This window comes from Astatotilapia calliptera, chromosome 1 (assembly GCF_964374335.1).
Source record: "Astatotilapia calliptera chromosome 1, fAstCal68.1, whole genome shotgun sequence".
In the NCBI taxonomy this organism is placed as follows: domain Eukaryota; kingdom Metazoa; phylum Chordata; class Actinopteri; order Cichliformes; family Cichlidae; genus Astatotilapia; species Astatotilapia calliptera.
The window spans coordinates 31921899-31944206 of record NC_137422.1 but is presented as its reverse complement, the minus strand read 5'-3'; the positions used below and the strand labels follow the sequence as shown (position 1 = coordinate 31944206).

The window sequence follows — 22308 nt, the reverse complement described above, 5'->3', positions numbered from 1 at the left end:
AATAATTTTGGTCACATTTTACATTATAGTGCTGATATTTAGTCTTTCATGTGAGAAACAGTATTTGCATTTATCAATATTAATGGAAGGCTAAAAGGGCTGCAACGGTGCACAATCTGCAAATATAATGTCCCACCTTATCAATTCATAACACAGACCAGCTAAACTGTCAGAAAAATCTGAAGTCACACATAACCGAGCCCAATACCTACTATTAAGATGGCTCAACATAACAGGACGGCTGCCAATAATTGTACATAAAGATATGGGAAAGCCACAGTCCAGCTATGAATATTTCATGAATTCCAACACAAAGAGCATGCTAAAAGGATCAAAGAGAAAAACGGGAGAAGAGTCAACGTGAACATCCAAACAATATGCAAGAATCCCGACAGTATAGGTCACATGCAAAAAGACTGGGGTCACACTGAAATTGTCCATCAGTCAGACAAGCAGAACTGATTTGGATGCTAAATAATGGTTTAGATATTCAAAAATTCCATATATATGCGAAAGGCTTCAGTGCACCCTGGATCTGGCCTATCAGAGGAGTGCTCTGCCACCACACTCCCTCATGCAGACCCATGCTATGCCTCTGAGCCTATGACTAACACACACACACACTTGCAGATATGCAGACATCCAGATACATAGTTCATGTATATACACAACACACATGCACTTAGTCTCATACCTTGAGAATGACATAAAAACTGACATAAATTATACACACCATTTATGTTTCCCCCATAAAAATAAAATCAATGTATAAAACTGAAACAGGTTTTTTGATAACATCAAACAAATTACTGAAAGTTTTGTGTCAATTCTCAGATGGAAAAAAACAAACAAATATCAACTTTAAGCTAACACCCTGCAATGAGTTTATAAATGCTGAGCAATAAAACAGAGACATGCTTTGTTTTCCCGATTCATCAAAGTCTTGTTTCCATAGGGCTGCATGATGCTTATATCCTTTTAAGATTAATATAATTCTGTCTGAAACTAAGAAAAAGCAGCAATTTTCACCACGAAATGTCCCTGTCCTTTGCATCCTATACATTTCAAAACCACATAATCAATGCAAAATTTATACAAGGCAGTGTCTTAAAATCACAACATGGTGCCACAATTATATTGTGATCTTCTGCTTATTCAAAGGGCCATCTTGTTGTGATTGTCATCTGCCACTTGCCATTGAAATGTGTTTTTCATGTTTCTCATCTCATTGAATGTCAAACATCTCTTATTGAGGGAGCCAAATCCATCTGATGATTTTTCCACCCCACTCAAATGGAAATGGTGCATGTGACAAAACAGTCATATTAACATAATAAAGGAATTCGCCTTACAAAAACCTCAACATCTGCCGGGTTGGAGAGAGTAATGGATAACATTTCTTTGAATCCAATTGATGGATCTGATGGCGCTTAGACAGTCATTCACATCATGATGTCTCAGGAGAGGCCAATAATAGGAACAACATGGGATTAATCTCAACACTCTTGACTCAGACGAGACAAAATATGCATGGGCCCGCAGATCTAAAAAGATGCTGTTATAAACAAATTTGTTTGAGAGTTTTCTCTTTTTTCTTTCTTTTTACACAGAGGCTTGGAGTGCATGATGCTTTGCAAAGGTATCAATAAGGCCCAAAGAAACAAATGATATAATGGGACAAAGTACCTGTGTTATGGAAATGAATTATATTTTTAAGATGAGGACACACCGTGACCCTGATGAGCAAAAGCTTTGTTCATTTTAAACTCAAATGTTCCTAAGGAAATAATCCGATACCACCCCTCACACTGCTCCTGCAACTAGCATCAACTAAGATTATAAAACTCAGTAATTTAACTTTCAAAGAAGTTCTGAATTTCTTTATACACTGTGTGTTCCTGTTAATGTGTCTATGATCAGTGCTTGCTGACTGCATGCCAGTTGTCAGGTGATTTATTTGAGTTTTTGGCAAGTAAAAGAATATATGAGTTGTATTTAAACTGGAATTAATTTCCCAAAATGCGATTTATATAATAATATAAAAGGTCCCTCGTGTTAGTTTTATATCCAAATTTAATGCAAAATTCCAAAAAGTTTGATAACAAAATAATACAAAAGCGCTCTGAAAGCACAGAGACCATCCTACTCAGTATACTTCACATTTTAAAGAAAAGGATTAGGGCGTTTGGACAAACACAGTATGTAATATGTTCTTCCTTTGATCTTGCTTTATCTCTGCACTAATTCCCATTCAAGTTTCATGAGAATAAAAAAAATACATTCTTGAGATATGCAATGTTATTGCAGGTTTTAAATGAACTCTGCCCGCATCTAATGAATTCAGCGCCAGGCGGTGGAGTTGTGGTTACAGCGCAGCCAAAGAGGACCAAATCACAGGACTGTAGGGAGTGAGAGCCAAAGTTCTCTACTTACTGCCAACTAAGATCATATTAATTATCACCAGCTGAATTTTTAATGGACTGCAGCTTTTGACCACTGTCACTTGTCTCTTTAAAACATAGATTTCTGCCATTTATCTTATTCATGTTTAAATCTGGTGACATTTCGCCTTGATGCTGTGTATTCAGAACGCCCTGACGACTTATGACAGACGGAGGAAATCAAAGTGAATAAAAGACATATTTGAAACCTGGGGATGATCTGGCCATCCGGAATGCTTACAATGACCTGAATCTGATGGACAGATAATTTCTTGTGAGCTGACCTCCAAGACAATGGTTTAATAATAAATACACTGTGTCTGAATTAAAAAGACACTGTTCTACATTTTTAATGCAAATGTATTTCTGCATGCAATTAAAAATGAATGATCACAGAGCTCATGTCTGTGGACCTGGGGCTCTTGCTCAGCTGTTTGACCATGGGGACAAGAGGGTGAGATTTCAGTAAGGACAAACTTGAAAGAAGAGAAGCCAAGAAGAGGGGAGCTTCAGGGAGAGATGGGATGCATGAGTACTGTCTAGAAAGGTTGGTATCTCTACTTTAAAGACTATCTAACCTGTACAAGTAACCATGGGAGTTTCTGGCTGGTGATTAACATGTTGGCTGGAGGTTTAAATCACTCCAGGACATAGATGGCCCACTGTTTGACTGTGTGATATACTACTTAGTGGAGCTTCTCTGATGGGAAGAACATTACTGATGAGAACTGAAAATGAGATTGCAGAGAGCAGGGGCAGGAATTAGGTCTGACCTGAATGGGTCTGGGGGTAACATGGAGGCTATCACATTAACCTGACGGGGGCTCCTTTAATAGGGTCCAGGGCTTAAACTGATATATCAATTTCCTTCCATGTGGACGACTTCAAAGGCCAGAGCTCATTCTCGCCACTTGTGCTGGCCCCCATCAATCTCTGGCTGCTGTGGGCATCATCACCTCCAAGCCTGAGACAGGCTAGGATAAAGATCAGCAGGCACCAGTCAATCTGCAGCTTTGTCCTGACTATCCAGTTGTGGTCAGAGAGAAGATAGCACCGTCAGAGTTCCAGTTATCTCATTTTTTCAGTGACTGTACACTAGCTGGTACTATTTATCAAAGTGGCAAAATCCGAAGCAACACAGTAAATTGGTTTCAACATGCAGGTCAATCAAACGCAGCACTATTCAGCTTCAGTATCACAAAATGATTGTAATTATAATCACAGCTGACAAACATTTCTCCATCTGTGTGTGCTAACGTCATAATAATTACCCTTGTCATGCTAAATGTGTAATTTGGCAACACAAATCACGGCTTTTACCTCTGCTGACAGCTAAAATGATAAAGATTCAGTAAAAGCATGGCAGAGCACCTTCTAGTTCACTTCCACTATTTGTATAGAAAGACTCCCCCATCCGACAACAGAGACACAAGAAACTCCTTTCTTTTCACTAAACTCTCTGTTCTCAGAAATCATATCAAAAAGCTTCTCTCGCAGTGCAGGCCCTCCAGGGTTCTGATGTCACTTCCACTGTAACACTCCGCTGATGACTGACATATGCTTCACATGAGTGTGAAGAGAAAAAAAAAAGGAAAACAAAAAAATCCTACACGTTACACACACACCCTTTTTGTTTTAGACGACATTTCCGACTTTACGCTAACTTGTTTTGTCAAAACAATTCCCGAAGAAATTAAACGACACATTACTCAAGTCAAACCTGAAACCTAGATCTGCCACAACAAACCTAATCCACTTTGAGCAGCCTCTGTGTTGTGGTGTCCTCGGAGTGTGTGTGTTTCTCTTGAAACATGACTTAGGTTTCAGGAAGTTTTAGGCCTGGAGTCAGTCATCAAGGTTTGCGGTGGTGGTGGTGGTTGGGGGGGCACAAAAACATGGCCTCTGACGGCACTGATAATGATCATGAGCAAGTCCCTTTGAAGAACTTTCACTGAGTGTGAACGAGATGTAAAATTTGTGAATGAATTACCAAAAACAGGGGGCATGTGAGTGGAAGGAGCAAAATATACATTAAATGTTTTCTTTTATACTCAAAATTAAAATAATACACCCCCACCTGCCCCAAAAATAATACTAATAATCTCACACATATAAAATATTTTCAAGTGTAAAAACACACTCTAAAGGAGAGTCCTACAGAATTCGATGGATTGAAAGAGCTGGAAAAATTCCATATTTGTTATAGAGTTCCTTTGAGCTTTCACCTTGTGATCAGAGCATCATTTAAACAAAGAACAAAAGATGGCAAATATTTGGGGAAGGAAAGAAAAAGTGGTCTGTTGCAACAGTGAAACTGAGCGGGGCGGTGCGCGGAAAGGGCCCGCTGGTGTGGGCTACAGTTTGCAGTGCATAGCAGCCGAGATCTATGAATACAGATCAGGGGAGATGTGAGGGAATTTTACAGCAGGTATTGTCTGTCACTCACCCCGTCTGTCTATGTGATCACTGCCTCCTCGGCGGCTGTTTCATCTTCAGCTCTCTCACACTCACTCATTCTCACACACACACACACACTCCTCCCAGTGCTACCAAAGAAGACCTGGTGCTGTGGTGTGCCCTTGCCAAAAAGTGACAGGTGTTCCAATAGGAAAACCAAAAATCAAAGGCCCATGATTCCTATTATACGTTGTGATACCCTGCTTATGTCTGGGTTTGTATAAGTTACTGACATCTGGATTTGACTGAGAATATATAACCTACACGAGGCAGAGCCTGAAAAGAAAAATTAGCCGTGACGTGAAATTTCAGATATGTCACAAATCTAAATGTGATCTGTTTTTTGCATGCATAACATATTAAAGTGTTATTTATCCAAACTCTTTTTCATTCTTTTTTTTCTGTTTTCTTACAATGGGGAGAAAAAGCTGCCAGTCGCGTGCCTCCATGGCCCGGAGCCCTTTAACACACACTGTGAATTATGCCTGCAGTGAACATAAACACAGATTTTACAGCAAAACAGTGTTGTATATACACACACAGACTTGAAACACCCGCTCCTTCTCTCATTTAACAGCATTACTGCTGAGATGAACCTTGCTCTATCTCGCCAACACATCATTCGCTGCCTCCCTGAAAACAAACATGTTGATAAGACGGATGAACAACGTTAAAAGTGAAACACTGAACAACAAAAAAGGCAGATTTCTCACAAGCGGTGCCACAACACACAGTCAGCTTGAACAAGTGTTTGTTTTTGCATGGGAGCGTCAGTGTTGATTTCAAGCCCGAGGAGAGCAAAAACACACATAAAGCTGCCCAACTGTTCAATCACGGTGCTCTGCAAATGGGAATGGGCCTGCAGTCTCAATTAGCTAAGTGTAGCAGGCAGCTGTTGTGTGGCCGATGGAGTGCATCGTTAATTCTGTAAATATACCTTCCCTCATCTGTCTGAGAATCACCCACTCAGGCCACATTTAGGCCAGATGAGCAACAGCTTCGCCAGTGTCTGGTAAAGTTGGCAAAAAATGCGAATGACTCAACAGAGCATGGAGAAAATTTCAATGTTTCTTTTGAGGGATCTCATTTTTCTTTTGAATAGACACAGTACAAAGTTGCCAACTTCACTACAAGGTTTCAAATGTAAAGGAAAATGAAGCAGCATTTAAAAAATAGAAGTAATTGTTGTCTGTTCATGTTCCAGTTGTAGCACCTTTTATTCAAACTGAACAACAATGTGAAAAATAAATGCTGTGCTCTTTCAGGAGCAGTGCACCATTGAAACTGATGGTTTAGCACTTGTATTGTTCCTTAAAGTTGGAGCAGAGTGGCAACAACATTCTGCCTCTTCTTTTATGGGCTATCAATAATCTTTTTCTGACACATTATTTGCTGGGTTGGAAGAAAATAGGGAGCAGCACGGTCAGTGGTTCACCACAAAGACTTCTGGGATCTGGCAAGAGCAGCGTGCGTGGGCGATGCATCCACCCTGGGACCCTGCCAGGATGTCTTTTTGACCAGGCTGCTGGAGCACTAAGGACCAGTGACAGAACTGGACGCAGCCTTTGGGGAAAACAGACAGAAGCAATTAGATGACATGACAGTTATGAAGATGATTCTTTGGCAGGTTAAGCTCAGTTTAGAGTTATTCAAAACTGTATTTTCTGGCAGAAAACTAGTGATTTAGCAGCTTGCTTTTACATTAACATCTAAGAAATTTTTGCATGATCTCATGATTCATTTTATTATGTATATGTGTGTATATATACACCTCATGAACTAACAGTTGTTCAACCTCCACCAGTATGCTCTTTTCCATTTCTTCTCATTGCTGCTATTTTTCCCTTGATGACAATATTGCTGGTGTAAAGAATTTTACACCCCCCACCAACCCCAGCACCGCTAAGGCTTTTGGGGAAATTAAATAACCTGAGGATTGAGCTACTTTAGGAAGCTCAATTAACATATTTGCCTCTAGAGGAAAATATTGCCTCAAGTTGAATGGACGGTAATTTTACGCATGGATTTTTCCATCTTAATTCTCACAGCTTTGAATAATCCGGAGAATTTGTTTTACAGAACAAGGGGTTTTAACGTTCTGCACTGAAGATGGGGTGGGTACGTTTTTTGAGAGCTGTGTGTCAAAACAAATAACACTGCATCTCAAAGGGTCATACATTCAGTTGTGTTAATTGAACATGATTCAGTGATTCAACCCAGCATTAGTACATTATAGTAAAGATGCAGCTTCCCCAGAGCGAGATGCAATTTCTCAAAAATACAGCTTGTGCTGCCCGATTGTTGTATACTGGCAGAAACCATTGTTGGCCACTATGATTTTAGACAATCTTCAAGCCTGGTTGTAATCCTGTAATCCTGCATCCCTGCACAAAAAATAATAATCCACAATATCTATATCAGTTAAGCGCACAATATGTTACATTCCAAAACTATTCATCCAAGTTTCAGAGCTTGAGCTTTTAATTATTTGTGTCTATTTCTAAATCCTCATTCACACATAACATAAGGGTCAAATTCCAATTCCAATCTTGGTTCACCTTCCATGCGTTATGTTTAAATCCCACTGTGCACAAAGATCAAACACTTAAAAAGTTGGGATAACCTTTATTACTTCTCATTAGTGGGTAACCTGATGCACGCTGACAAGCTTAACAGTTGCTGCGGTCAGCTGCTGATGCCTCCAAATGGCCTGGCCCTTTGAGAAATTGGCTGACCAGACAGTGAAGTAGTCCCTAAGTCTAGCCTAGTGTGGCTTAGCATGAACTCCATTTGCGCTGTCGCCTCTAGGCCCAAACAAAAAGGGAGTTTTAAAAATGGGCTTTAAGTCTCCAATGGCTCGGCTGACATCCACTACTACAGATCATTAAGGCTCCACAGCTTCTCCCTCTCCAGCCTCAAACACACCAGTGGAGTCATTAAATGCAATGTGTAATTAAAGTTGGAATAAACAAAGGCTTTTCTGCAGGTCTTTTATTTCTCCTTCAACCATGTGTACATCTCTCTCATTTTCACACATGCGTCCTGATTATCTCCTTCTTTTCATTCCCGTTTTTTCCCCTCTTTCTGTGTCTCAGAGTTGACATATAAGAGAGGAAATTCTCATTGGCTCCCATGGTGGTGGTAGGCATGGACGAAGGCCCTCAGCCTAATTAGAAAACTAAATACTCTGAGTAATGCCTAACCCCTGGGAATACAACTGCCATATCTCTTACACATGTGATGTGGAAGGACCCGAAATGCCACTGGGGTGTCTCGCTGAAATATCCTGTGCTGTTCCCCTTTGCACAGCTGTCCACACAGACTCATGCACTTAAGACAGGCTTGCTTTCATAGTTAAAATAGAAATTTGTGTCCTAAGTGCCGCAACACAGCTAATGTTAAATATTTAATTCCCGCGGGTGCTAATTATGGTTGAGTACTGGCAACATGGATTCCCTTTTTTCACTCCACATAACAACTGTAAAAGCAATTTAAGCATTTTTCAATTAATTAAACACATAGTCTTCCAGTAACCTCTTGTCATTTTGCCCTCCAGGACCATAGCTAATTTGTGTAGAATAGAAACTGGAAAGGGGAACGAGTGGGGGTGGGAGGAATTTTCATCTTTGCAAAATGCTCCTACAAAGGAATTAAAAGGGAAAACACACAATTTTCATGAGAGTTTAAGAAGATCACACTCTATTCTTCTCTTTCAAAAAGCCCGTAGTATTGTAAGTGTAGTTTCGAATGTTATGAACCTATATCAGATGATTGTAACCACAAGCACTAGCCCCCATTATGTTATCAAAGCAGTGGAAGATAGTCTGGCCATGAAGCTAATCCCTGATGTATTTTTAGTCACAACTGACTGATGAAGTGAAATTACTACATCAGTGATAAAACGGGACTCTCTCAAAAGCTTATACAAGCAGCAACTGAGAGAGCTCTTTAAGCTTCTGCGAATCTAAATGAGCCTTTACAGCAGTGGTGAAGAATATGACAATATGGTAAAGATGACTAGTGGTGAAATTAAGATAACAATACATTATGTATCGATAATATGCTGAAAGGATCATTTCTACTATGAAGTTCAGTTTCATTGTGCCAGTGGGCCAGCTTAGAATATATAGCAATCTGATTTCATTTATTCATAAAACCTAAAAATAAATAAATAAATAAAAAAGGAGAAAATCTATCAGCATTTTTGTGATACAAAAAGTGTCTTTTTTTAAGTTCACAATGATGCCAAATAGAATTACACTTATTGTACAAAGTATGATATTCCTCTTTGTGTATATGCCATTTCGGTGCATGTGCACATGTATATGAGAGCCATTAGGAGGGGCAGTGACACACCCAGCCTCTTATAAAGGCCCCTGTCACTGAAAGAGATCAGGAGCAGGCTGTGAAATCCAGCTAATAGTCATTATGGGATGCTGGTCCCTGCACACTCTGTACCTGCTTGCCAAGGCGGCTCCATCACACTTCATATTTGCATTGTGTCATCTTATCAGCATTCACCCAGACACAGGACAGATCTCATTGCAGAATGACAGCTGCATTACTAATATCAATAAATAAGACTGTGGGGAAAAAGTAGAATTAGATGTCTGTCACTCCAAACAATAAAATAAAAAATAACTAAAATAAACCACACACACACACAAATCCTACAACAGCACAAAAATTGAGATACAACCATGCAACACTAAAAATAGCTGTAAAAATAATATTTTCCCCTGATGTAAAATTTATGTCCAAAATCTTTGTAGAGGACCTCAGCATGTGGTGCCCACCCCCCTGTTCCAAGCAGCGAGGAAGAGTGAACTCTTAAGAACCCTGTGTGCTCAGTCACTTCTGGGCCCATGCAGTCAATAAGGCTATTTCTGATCTCCGGATGGCTAGGGTTTCAAAGCCTGTTTAAATGGGCTCCCACAAAGCCGGAAGCACCAACCTCAGTCTTCTCCCTTCCTGTCTTTCTCCCTCTCTTTTTCCCCCTCTCTCCCCCCCGTCTTTTTCTAAATACTGAGAGGGAGCTCAGCTTGCCTTTCCCCTTGCTAAAGAGAAAGGGGAAAGAGGAGCAGGCGGGGGGTGGTGGGGGTCCTCCCCTTCCACATGCACGGTGGTGAGGAAAGACAGGGAAGCGCAGGGTCAGGGCTCCTAGTGCTAAGCTGTGAAAGGCAAACGTTTGGCAGAGTAATTACACGCCGCACTGCTCTGGGAGTGATTAGTGATAGTTGTCTGTTCAAAGTGTTTGGAGCTCACAGCCTTTATGGGCTACGCTTGCCTTCCCTTTGCTTAATGTTTAGATTGCATTTGCATCAGGAAGAGAGTTGCATGTGTCAACATAAACAGTGTGCCTATGAAGCTCACCAAGTGTGCACTTGCTTATCTTGCTTATTATATTATTATCCAGGAAAGACTGTTACATTATTGTGGCGTACAGCTCACAGTTTATCTGTGTTGCCTGAGTTATCCAGGACTGAATTATAATTTGCCATTCATAGGCCAAAAGGCTTGTGTTTTGAGCTTTTATTTATTCATTTATTTTTATTTTTTTAAACAAATAAACAAAAAATTCTGGTTGGAACCTTCTGTTAAATGTCTCAACTTGGTGCAACAAAATCCTCTGTTTTCACCAGTCAGATGATACTGAACTGCACTGCAATCAGCATGCTCAGGTGGTATAGCCCAACCTGCCGGCCTTTGATGTCCTTGCTGTGTTTATGTTCGCTAGCCATTCTGCTCCAGCACAGTCTGCAGATGTGACTGCAAGCGGTAAGGTGAGCTGCAACACTCCAGAGTAGCGTCCACTTGTAAAGCATACCCTGACAGAGGGTGTGGCAAGAGAAGAACAAATAACAGGATCAGAAGTGGAATTAGCAGTTTAATAATATTAACATCAGACATGTTTCAGTAATCATTCCAGAAAACTGAACTCATTTTTTGTCAAATGAAAGAACTGTCAGATTTAACTTATCAGTGACAGCATTGCACCCTTTCTTCAATTGCTATCATTTACTTTATTTTTAAAGTAGAAAAAAAAAGCTCTGGCTCCTGGACAGGAAATCTTTCTTTCATTTTATCCCACTGAAGATGTAACGTATACTTAGAAAGGTTTTTAATCCTACTTATATTTTTTGAGGCCTTAAAAATACCTGAACAAATCAGAATCATATTTATCAAAGGGATGATAGGTATCCTTTTTCAACACCTTCTGAACTTAATCCCAACACAGGGGCCAGCTAACAGAGGCTTGATACCTGGGTGGCAAAGAAGAGTAGAAACAAACACAGCCGTGGAAAGAAAAGGAAATACCTAAGGGACTTTCTGGGATTGGTGAAGAGGTAAGACAGTACCTGTAGTGCAATCCCTTCCAAATCTGCACCAGGTGTCAGGCATTAAGGAGAGCATCTCCGCTTTGGATTTCCACGTCTGGCTCAATAACCCAGGGCAGTGTGTCAGATGTCGGACAAAATGGTTACTTTCCAAGAAGAAGAAGAGGTAGAAGAAAAGAGAGAACTGAGGCACAGTGTGTTACAGAGGACGATTCTGCTGACAAATATAGATTTGCATCTTATCTAACTTTTTTTCTTAAGTATATTATATACCTATATGTGGCAGTAATTTCAGGACTTTGCAATGATTCTCGTCAGTGTCTGACATTTAAATATTCAATTACACATGAAATTTCTCTCATATCACTAAAAATGCAACGAGACAATAAAATTTGGCCAGCAGAACTGAACACTGCATTTTAATGAGTTAAGATAGATTAAGGATTATAATACACTGTTATCCCACTGAGACTTTCGGTTAACTACAAAGACAACCATGCACTGCCTATTCCCTTTGTGAAAATACAAAGAAAGATAGCTTGACATTAATATTACATTCTTAATAATGAAGACAAGTTCTAAATTGAATACCTAGCAACTTCTCAATTTAAAGCAAGTAAGCATTTTGCAAGTGCAATTGTCCTGAAACAAAACAGTGACAGCAGACTTCTTAAGTACCAAGAGAGCGAGAGCAACATAGAGCCATGTTGGCATTGTTGTTTCCGCAGATTATACATGACACACCGAATAAAAGGGACTGATTGTAAGATGTTTAAATGTATCAGAGGCATGGGAGAGGAAACTTAATACCTCAGCATTGGGAGATGGAGAATGCGACCGGGCACGTGCGGAATGCAGAGTGGCAGGAGGAAAGCAGCAATCTAAATTTCTAATGCTGAGGATGTTTCCCATTCCGTGTTTATGAAACATGGCTACCGGGACTACAAAGGTAAGAGGATACAGCATCAAAGCCTGCCCTGACAAAAACAAAAAAGCAACAATGCTGCAGTGGAATGCATGACAGAACATAATACTCCACCTCCTCCTTCTCCTCTCCCCTAAGCAGTCTCATTTGATTACAGTGTAGCAGGCCCCAAATCAACCTCTTAGTCCCAGTTCTCACTCCCCGCTGGTGCTGTGAGTAGGAGGTAGAACACAACTTGCCAAAGTGGCTGGGAAGGAGATGAGGAGAGGTGATGTCGTGGAGGAGAATCTCTCATTCTGAGAACAAAAGAACACGGCAACGGGTAAGCCAAGGTGTCCGCGGCAGGGGTGGAAAGTGGCTGTCATCTCGAGTGTGGTGACTGAGGCAGAGACTGCATGTCTGATGACGACGAGGCAATGTATCGTTTACAGGCTCCCTCAGCAGAAGCCCCTTGCATGTCCGTCTCCAGCCACAGAGTTCGCCCTCTACTTAAAGCAACAAGAGTCTGGCTCAGCATTACAAGCCTATTAAAAGATACTTTTAATTATGCCCTGCTCTCCCGGGATCACTTCTTCCATGAACTCTGTGTTTCTTTGGCATGTGCACTTAGGAATGGCATAACCAGAAGCACGTGTTGTTTTCTCCCTCCAATTAAAGGGCATGTTGACAGATTAAGGCTGCTTCTGGTTTGTGCTCCACTAACGCGTTTAGGGAAGATGATGAACGTGGAGGGGGGAGGATGGGGGCTTGAAGAGAGAGAAAGAGAAAGACAGATAGAGAGAGAGGAACTGATATAAGAGAAAAGGAGAGAAAGAACATGCACATGAACCCTGAGGGATTAATGTGTTTACATTACCTGGGCTGTGATCTATCACCAACCTCGTCAACTTCTATTATGCATCACATACATAAGCAAGCAACAGACCTGGGAGCCCCTGCAACTCACTCATACTATTTCAATTGGATTAAGTCAGTGCAAATATCTAGGGCACAGCTCCCACACTGTGGTTTTAGCATTCTAGTTGTCATTTGATTTGTATGTTGTATCAGTTTACCTTTGTAAAGGTGACACAGAAATGCCTCCTACATGTCTCCAGAGCTTTTAAGTAACATGAGTCTTGGATTATTGCCATATGGCACCTATAGTACCTTCACCATAAACATGCTATTTAGCCATAGATCTGATAAGAAGCGAGTCAAGTATGGACACTCTCAGATCATGAATCAAAATACACAGGAAAAGTTGAATGTTGAGTGTGTTGATTCACCATCTGAATGAGGTGTATTTAGTCCCAGCTGTGCATGCAGGTCTGCAAAATATTCAGTTGGAGAGGTTCAGCATCACTGCAGTGAAGTCTGCAACAGGGCTCATATTCACACTCAGGCTTCATTATATCCAATCAATATTCATTTACTCACTGAGCCTATTGACTCATTTCTGAAGTAATACTTCAGGTCATTCGTCTTGTCATGGAACAGGGGGAATTATCTCTTTTATACCAACCCCCATTTGGAGAACGAAGTATGGGTTGAGTCTGGATACACCCTATGGATACAACTGTAAATAAATATTTTTGATAAAACACAGAAAAATCAATGGGTGCTTCCTGTGATCCATCTCAAGCGAATCAATCATCATCTGCGCAGCTGGCAGTGTATTGCAGGAGGATGGCGTGGCAGTGAGAGAGGGGTGTAATCTTCGTCTGATATCTCTCATTTTGGAATCGCTTCCCATAATAGGGTCATCATTTCATCACTTAGCCAATCCAGAGGCCTGCCATTCAGCCTTGCGGGGATCGTGGGGAGTAGGGAGAAGTGGGGGGAGCTGATATACCCCATCAGGAGGAAACCGAAGACACACACACACTCTCACTCCATACATCTTCATTCAGGTCAATAAAAGAAAAAGAGATCACAAGAACAGAAAGGAGATCAAAAAATAGATTCTCTCCCCTGAAAGCCATATTATTGTGCTTCATGTAAATTGTATGATTATTAAAGTCAAATCAACCCATCGAATCATGGGCATCAGTTTGTGTGAGGAAAAGTGGTGATACTAAGTAAAACATTAAGGGATTCTATCTCGAATAAAAAACCCGGGAATAGCAGCAATGCAGCATATTTAAAAACTATAAGAGAGTTAAAAAACTGATAAATTATTACAGTCAGTTCTGTGTTTATACACAGAACTGACTTTTTGAGTATATATCCACCTGTGTTTTTTAATTATCGTTTCAAAATGTGAAAAAGGTTATTTAACTTAAGGTGTATTTGCAAGTGTGCTTGTGTGTTTGAAGGTTAGGGTGCATTTCACTGACTGCTTGGTGACTTCATCAACATGGATCTGGGATTCAAAAACAAAAACAAAGAGTCAATTATTATTTTTTTAATTCATTTAGGAAAAATAACACCAAGAACAGCAACTTTTTAAGAGTGAATTGGGCATTAAAAAAAGCAATAACAATTTTAGTCATGTTTATCACTTATATAACACTTTAAGAAATATGGAAATTTACAGCTCTATAATGCAAAACTAATAATAGCCAATCAAATGCTAGTTGTTTAGTCGAGAGCTAGTGCACATATGTTTAATCATTTAACAACCCTCCCTTTTGAAAAAAAAAAAAAAGAAAAAAGAAAAAAGCAAGGTCAAAAATAAATTACATCCATTATTTGCAGCAGATCTCCCCACAGCATTTGGAGCGAAAACTGTTTTGAATTTCAATTGGCTTCCAAGTGGCAAAAGCCCTCAGCTAATACATCAAAGAAAAATTGGTGTCAACTAATCGGTTTAGGACACAGATTTAGAATGGTTAAAAATCCCATGAATACTTCAAGCATTTTTCTGTATACCACTAAAGGCTTGGGAGCAGTACAGCTGACCTTGTGCGCTCCAGAAACCTGTCTGCCACTCGACATTAACTGACTGTTTAACGCACCCAGCCACGCAATTAGTCCGCCACAACGCATAATGTTGTGTAATAATAGCTTCTATATCCAATTTAGATTACGCTTGCTCCCTCAGGCATTTTAAGTGGCATGCATCATCTTTCATTCAATTCTTCTTTGCCACTTAAAAACGTTTCCATGCGTCAAAACGGAGGCAGTTCACTCAGGGGGGAAAGAGGAAGAAGAAGTGATAGCGAATAGGAAGAGACACAGTCAGATAATATCAGAATAATTAAAATATAAATGAAGATTAAACCCAGAATATTGCGAACATTTGCGTAGTTCAAATACCTTTTCGCATTAAAAAACACACACAAATGAACAAAACTGTACTCACCTATACCTCCTCCTTTATCGGAGCAGTGCTGAGAGGCGGTAGCAGTTGCCATAACCCTACTCCTATTATAGGCTCCGTGATCTCAAATTATGGGTCCTCCTCCTACTTCAGAGAGCAACTCTGAACCAGAACGCATTAAGGAGGACACATGACACAGACCCTTCATCCTAGGCCCTCAAAACTCCCCCCCCCCCCCCTATATATTATGAAATAAATAGATAAGTAAATATTTCGGGATGAAACAACCCACAAGGCACAATATTCCAGTTATGTGAATTTTATAGCTCGTGGCACACAATCACTCCACTATTAAATACATTTACGTCTCTAATAAGGAGGCTGTTTAACACTGCTGCTTTATTTTAACTTTAACGTAAATTAAAAAACGAATACATATATATATATGTATATTAGTACCATCTGTTATTATGAGAAAAGTTTCAATAATTACTTGAGTGTCTAATCACTACAGGGCGCTGTGAAACTAGGGCTCATGGTATCACTGTCATCTGATTAGGCTATACTGTAGGATCGCTTTGTGCATCCATCTTTCTCTTTTTCCCCTCTTTCTCTCCCTCGTAAGTCTGAGTCTTCTCCCACTGTACCACCGTCATCATTCTTTGCTCTCTAGAGGTTTTCGGAACGTAAGAAACACGTGACAATATGTGCACACACACTCTTTAGCAGCGCCTACAGCGATCCCTTTCGGCTTATCTGAGACTTGAACTGGAAAGTCACCAGAATGAGAATGGGCTTTTAGATGTTTGAAACATACTAAACAAAATAATAAAATTCAGCTCATATTTTGAATCCAAGTTAGTATTCCATACTTGTGAAAGAAGGACATTTATGTCCCAATAATAATTATAATAATAATAATGACCGTTATTTATTATGTTTAATAATGATGCCTGGACTTATCTTTATTAAATGTATTTAAATATATTTAGCTAATTAACGATAAAAGCGGTACATTTAACACCGTTTATCTGTTTTCAGGAACAGAAATGCATCTACAGGGATCAAATGAGTTTGTCCGGTGAGATTCGGTGCACTTGGCACTGTTCTGCCCTGGTTTGAAGGTTCATGAGTTTCTGGCAGTGTAGCTTATCCGACTGGTTCATTTCAGGATAATTTGCAAAAAAATACAATAAAATAAGCAAATAGCCGTGATCACGGAGTGGACGACCATGCGTTCACAATTAAAACATAAAACCGTCGACATGATAAAAAATAATAATAATTCTCACCTACAAAACTATTCTCACACAGTTGTCGCTCGAGGACAATTTGCGCCATCTTACTTTTACTTTTGTCACAGGCTATACTGTCTTACCAATGCAACAATCGTCGTGCGTTAGAAAGTCGACTTGCACAACTGTAGTAATCCATTTGAAACCCCAACTGCCGATTTTAATGCAAGGCGCACGGAGATCGCGTGGCGTCAGTCTGTTGATTTAACGCAAATATGTGAAATGAGGACGTTTTTAAGCACAAAGAAAGAATAACAAAAAAGAGAGCACTGCGGTGGACCGTCTTTTTTAATTCCTGCCGGTATCTTGCGAGCCCATATCCTGGCATACAACAGCCGACTTGTTATTGATCAAGTGTGAAAGTGACGGCTTCCTATTTGGAAGAAAAAGAAGAAAGTTGGGAGTTGACAGACTCGCATGGTGTCGCCATCCAAAGGGGGGGCTGCAAGGCGCACTTACAGCAACAAGCCTTGTTAAAGAAGAAAAAATAGAGAAATAGAGAATGAGAAGGGTTGTTAGTTAACGCAACGGAAAGGAGGGGGTGTTAGAGAGAAGAGAGAGAGGGAGAGAGAGAGAGAGAGAGAGACCATGGGTTTGGGCAGAGTTGTGGTTACCCAGCATAAGCTTGCCTTTTCCTTCTGTGACTACACCCCGAGAGGAGGAGCGTAGAGTGCAGCGTAGTAGGCGTCAGGATCCTCAATTTCCAACTTAGCATCTTGGCAGGACATTTTCCCAAGCAAAGCCCCCGTCCGACTGGCAAAGAAAAAAATAATAATAAAAACTTCTGCATGGGCATGAGAGCGAGGATTCAACTCCGATAAGGGAGCAGCAGAAAACAAAACAAGACCAAACCTCCGGCGGACAGTGGCTGACTGGCTGACTGGCAGCGACCAAAAAATCCACCCAATATCCAAGCTTATTTTCATCTAAAAAATTACTTTTTGCCTTGACAATTGCCATTTAGAAGGGGGGAGACAGCGGGCTGCAGATACAGCTCTATGCGCTCCGACATCAGCGCATGAGAAAATAAAGGGGGGAAAGTGCACAAGTTAAGTGGCTTATACTCTCCAGACTCCAGCATGGCATATCCTCAGGGCTACTTGTACCAGCCGTCCGCTTCATTAGCCCTGTATTCGTGCCCCGCGTACAGCACCAGTGTTATATCGGGACCCAGAACCGAGGAACTTGGGAGATCCTCTTCGGGATCTGCGTTTGCGCCATATGCCGGATCTACCGCGTTCACCAGCGCCTCGCCAGGCTACAACTCCCACTTGCCATATAATGCAGACGCGGCGGCAGCTGCCACGTTCACCTCATATGTGGTGAGTACACTAAAGGTGATTATTCAGTCTAATAGGTAGCAAAAGCGAGGGGAATTAACTCGTTATAGAACCCTTAGGTGTGTGTTGCGCAGTCGGAATCAAGCCATTGAGAAGAAATGTGCGTCACAGAAAAGTACGTGGATAGAAAAGTAGAGATTTTCATGTCCAGAAAAGATACTCCTGAGTAAATGTAACTAATCTAAAAAAGATCGTGTACTGTTGTGGCTTTGAAATTAATAGTCGTTTTTAATAGATTAGACAATGTCTTGCCGAAGCTTCTAAGCTCCTGACCGAACGAAACGGACGGCAGCTTACATCGCTGCGTTTCTTTCTTGTAAGTCCATTAGTTGGTCCAAATATAAAACTTAAATAGTAAAACTAAAAAGGCTGAAAACAATTTTATTTAATTGTCTCCTATTCCCTGTGAGCGATCTCTTACCACGTAAGTAATTCATATTTGTTTTATAGGCCCATTTGCTACTGCTTAAAGATTGATCGCTGTTTAACAGGCAAGGAAAAAGAATAATGTTTTTATGTTATTCTATTTGGAAAATGTTCTATTTCAGTAGCAACAGCAATAATCACATCGCGTTAACGTGAAGAAAACAAAAATTAAAATAGAATAAAAATAAGTAAATAAATAACACCGAAGCACGAATCCCATTTCAAATATCCAATTAAGTTCAAAACCATTCCATAAACATTGACTCCATACTCGAACCGCTGGATTAAAGCCAGTGCACCCTTGCACGATTACGAGTATGTGCTTGCGTGACCATTCGTATGCGTGTTTATGTGTGGAGTCGTGCACGTGTGTTTACGTTTGTGTGCCGCAAGTCCTTCTAAGTATTTTGCAGCAGTTTAAAGAATAACAGAACTTTTGCACACTTTCTCGTTTTTTATTACAGAGTTCTCCCTATGACCACACTACGGGCATGGCGGGCTCAATAGGATACCATCCTTACGCAGCACCCTTGGGCACCTACCCTTACGGTGATCCAGCATACCGTAAAAATGCAACCCGGGACGCCACCGCCACCCTGAAGGCCTGGCTCAACGAGCACCGCAAAAATCCCTATCCTACCAAGGGCGAAAAGATAATGCTGGCTATCATCACCAAAATGACCCTCACCCAGGTGTCAACCTGGTTCGCCAACGCCAGGAGGAGGCTAAAGAAGGAGAACAAAATGACCTGGACTCCTCGGAACCGGAGCGAGGACGAGGAGGAGGACGAAAATATCGACCTGGAGAAAAACGACGACGACGAGCCAAACAAGCCCACAGATAAGGGAGACTCCACAGACACGGAAGCAGGTCGGTGGTGCAGAAAAAAAAGGGGGCAAAAAAAAAATCATCAATTTTTCATCGCAGTCTTTCCACTCAGGGTGCAAAATTGATTGCTGGTTAATGGTTGTATATTATTTATAATGGGACAATTGCTTTAAATAATAATCACCTTGAACTCCCCTCGTTTGACTTCTCAGTGGCTGAAATTGCTGGTGACGCAAAGTATTTAGCAGTCAATTTATCTTTAACTGCATAATAAGGCTGCAGCCGGTGAATTGAGCTGGTATTCGGCTACAGTTGTACAAACGCTTCTTATCATCGCAAAAGCTATTTTGATACTTGAAATACATTTAATCGGTGTAGTGAATGCTCAGACTTTAATAAACTCATAAGTCATAATTATGGGGGGGAGTTCATTTTCCTTTTTAGGCTTTTACATGTTTATGAGAACATTTTATAGCACAATTATAATTTGCAAGAGAAACGTGCAAAGGTACCCAAATATTTTTTTGCACACCCACTTTCAGTTTGCATCTGTGTTTAATTGCTTGATAATCATCTGAAACACATGCTAGAGTTTTACGAACATTTTAATGCTTATTTGGAAGTAACTGTGGTCTCCTTGTGTGTGTGTGTGTGTGTGTGTGTGTGTGTGTGCGTGTGTGTGTATGTGTGTGTGCTTTAGATCACAAACTTCTTAACCCAGGGGACATAGGCTGTGACAGATTTAAAGAAGAAAACCATAGCAAAGACACGGATCACCTTCTGAGTGACACGGAGTTAAAAGACCAGGAGGAGCGGACTACAGAGTTGTTGCCGGATTCTGCGAAACCAACCACGTCGTCTCCTTCAGCGATGCCCCGGGGGAACCAGCTTGCGCAACAAGACAAGCCGTCAGATTTGAGCCATGCATCGAGTACGGTCACCAGCAACGTGACCTCTGTTATCCACTCGCCCCCCTCTGCTCCTAAACCCAAACTCTGGTCCCTTGCGGAAATCGCCACGTCCTCAGACAGGTGTAAGGGCAGCGGCGAGGTGTCACAGTCTTGCCCTGGTTTGGGTCAGAGCACTGTAATAGGCACTAGCGCTTCTCCATCACGATCATCCCCTCAGTGCCCGCTCCCCAACAGCACAGTCCTATCCAGGCCTCTGTACTACACCTCCGCTTTCTACCCTGGCTACACGAACTATGGTGGCAGTTTTGGACACCTTCACAGTAACCACGGCTCGGTAACCACGGGCTCCACGGCACATTTCAATGGATTAAACCAGACTGTGTTAAATAGAGCTGAGGCTTTGGTAAGGGAGAGCCAGAAAGTCAGAGGCCAAACGCAGGTAGATCTTTGTAAAGAATCCCCTTATGAACTAAAGAAAGGTATGTCGAACATTTAATACCTGAATATTTTCCACTCACTACGGACATTTATTTATTTTGGTTGCATTAAAAAAAAAGATAAGAAAAAAGAGCAACGGTGAAGCAAATTCTGAGAACAGTTATTTTCTGAGTAAATGCTTATCCTCGTTTTTTTTTTAAGTTTTGAATGGTTAATCTTAAAATGTAACAAGAATGGTCTTAATCGCTGCAGCCGCCTGAGTCTATTTGTATTAAAGACTAACATGTATATTTAATGTAGCATTTTTGTATTTAAAATGGACAACACACTATCTTTGAAGTAAATTATGGATAAAAAATATATATATATTTGTGCAGCGATTATTTTGGGGGGGGGGGGGGGGTGCAGTTGGTAATCCCTGATACGTGTCTAAAATGCTTAACTGTCAGTTAATCTATGCGAAGATATAATTCAATTTATCACCGTGACAGATGTTTCAACGGTAATTATTTTTTTAAAAAAACATGGCAATGAGAACTCTGGCGAACTTGAAACAAAAAAGGGGCCTGCAAAAAAAGAAGAAAAAAAAGAAAAAGGAAAAAAAAACGATGTTGGAATATCTGACATAAAGAGCCGTTTTATTTTGGCACATTTTCATAGAGTTTCAACGAATGAAAAAAAGAACGATTCGAGCAAAACACTTACAGTTTAATCTGAGACTTGTGTCTTTTTTTCTTTTCTTGGAAATGCTCACAAGGCCTCATTTTTTCCCCTTTTTTTGAGCAGACTTCTAAATGTGGACATTGATATATAATAACAATACCAAGGACCACTCATTTAACCCAATTACCTCCCGTGTTTTATGCAGAGCAATCAGGTGGTGAACTCCGTAATGAGCTCGATTTTATGCCAAATTTAGACCTCATTGCTATTTTCCAAAGGCGTGGCAAAGCTGTTAAAAGGGACGCGGCGATGCATTTAGAACATACTGCCCTATTATATATCATTAATGGAGAGCCTCTTTAATAGCGCGTTAGATGTGAAACATTAGTTTGAAGTAAAGCGAGAATGCTGTCATGCACACAGCAGATGCAGAAGGATATTATGATAGCGTGTAGCCTGTAGCAAGGCACTGCTCGCTAACTCTTCCAACTTCTGCAGGTAGGTGTCACACTTGCTCCTAATTTCAGGGGGGACTCGGCTAATCCGTCACAGAGACCCATCCCCGATCAAATGGCCTGATGGAAGAAAAAAAAGGAAAAGAAAAAAGAAAGGGGAAAAAAAGAAGTGAAGCCAATGGCCACATACAATTGTCACAGTTATTATAAGGATTATAGCTAATTTGAAGGAAATTTGGCAAGCGGCTATACAAAAAATAACAATGACAACAACAACAACAACAACAATAATAATACATGCATACATACCTAAACGACATTAAGAACACAAATAAAAAAAAAATTACTTTTATAAAATGCAATACAATTTTTTCAAACATTTTTTTCATTTTTTGAAATCAAAGATGGAACTGTGTAGAAGAAAAAAAATAACTTAATAAGAAGGAAAAAGTTATTTTTTTGTGATGATGATTATATCATTATTATTATTACTAATATTATTATTATTGTCATGTATTGGAACGGTTCTATACCAAACATAAGAAGG

General features: G+C 40.5%; 1 protein-coding gene and 1 long non-coding RNA gene across 3 annotated transcripts; one reads left to right on the top strand and one right to left on the bottom strand.

Annotated features, from left to right (window-relative positions):
- Positions 1-6090: 6090 nt before the first annotated feature.
- LOC113025609 (uncharacterized) lies at positions 6091-15567 on the bottom strand. The gene is made up of 7 exons (XR_013908018.1): positions 15448-15567; positions 12276-12457; positions 12047-12177; positions 11258-11382; positions 10595-10726; positions 9357-9481; positions 6091-6461 (listed from the first exon to the last, which is right to left on the bottom strand). It is a non-coding gene; the product is annotated as an uncharacterized LOC113025609 (long non-coding RNA).
- A 1463-nt stretch (positions 15568-17030) lies between these two features.
- irx5a (iroquois homeobox 5a) lies at positions 17031-21005 on the top strand. 2 transcript variants are annotated; one of them, XM_080299960.1, is made up of 3 exons: positions 17031-18037; positions 18931-19336; positions 19995-21005. In XM_080299960.1, the coding sequence occupies exons 1-3, from the start codon at positions 17780-17782 to the stop codon at positions 20699-20701; spliced, it is 1371 nt and encodes a 456-aa protein (XP_080156086.1). In that variant the 5' UTR covers positions 17031-17779; the 3' UTR covers positions 20702-21005. The 2 variants fall into 2 exon arrangements, with proteins under 2 accessions (XP_080156086.1, XP_026029305.1); XM_026173520.2 differs by having other exon boundaries at positions 17037-18022.
- The last annotated feature ends 1303 nt before the right edge of the window (positions 21006-22308 follow it).

Excerpts from the sequence above, each read along its gene's own strand:
- irx5a (XM_080299960.1), top strand. The coding sequence starts at position 17,780 with ATGGCATATCCTCAGGGCTACTTGTACCAGCCGTCCGCTTCATTAGCC. Across the intron at positions 18,038-18,930 it reads ATGTGGTGAGTACACTAAAG|AGTTCTCCCTATGACCACAC; the intron begins GTGATTATTCAG and ends TTTTTATTACAG. Across the intron at positions 19,337-19,994 it reads CTCCACAGACACGGAAGCAG|ATCACAAACTTCTTAACCCA; the intron begins GTCGGTGGTGCA and ends TGTGTGCTTTAG.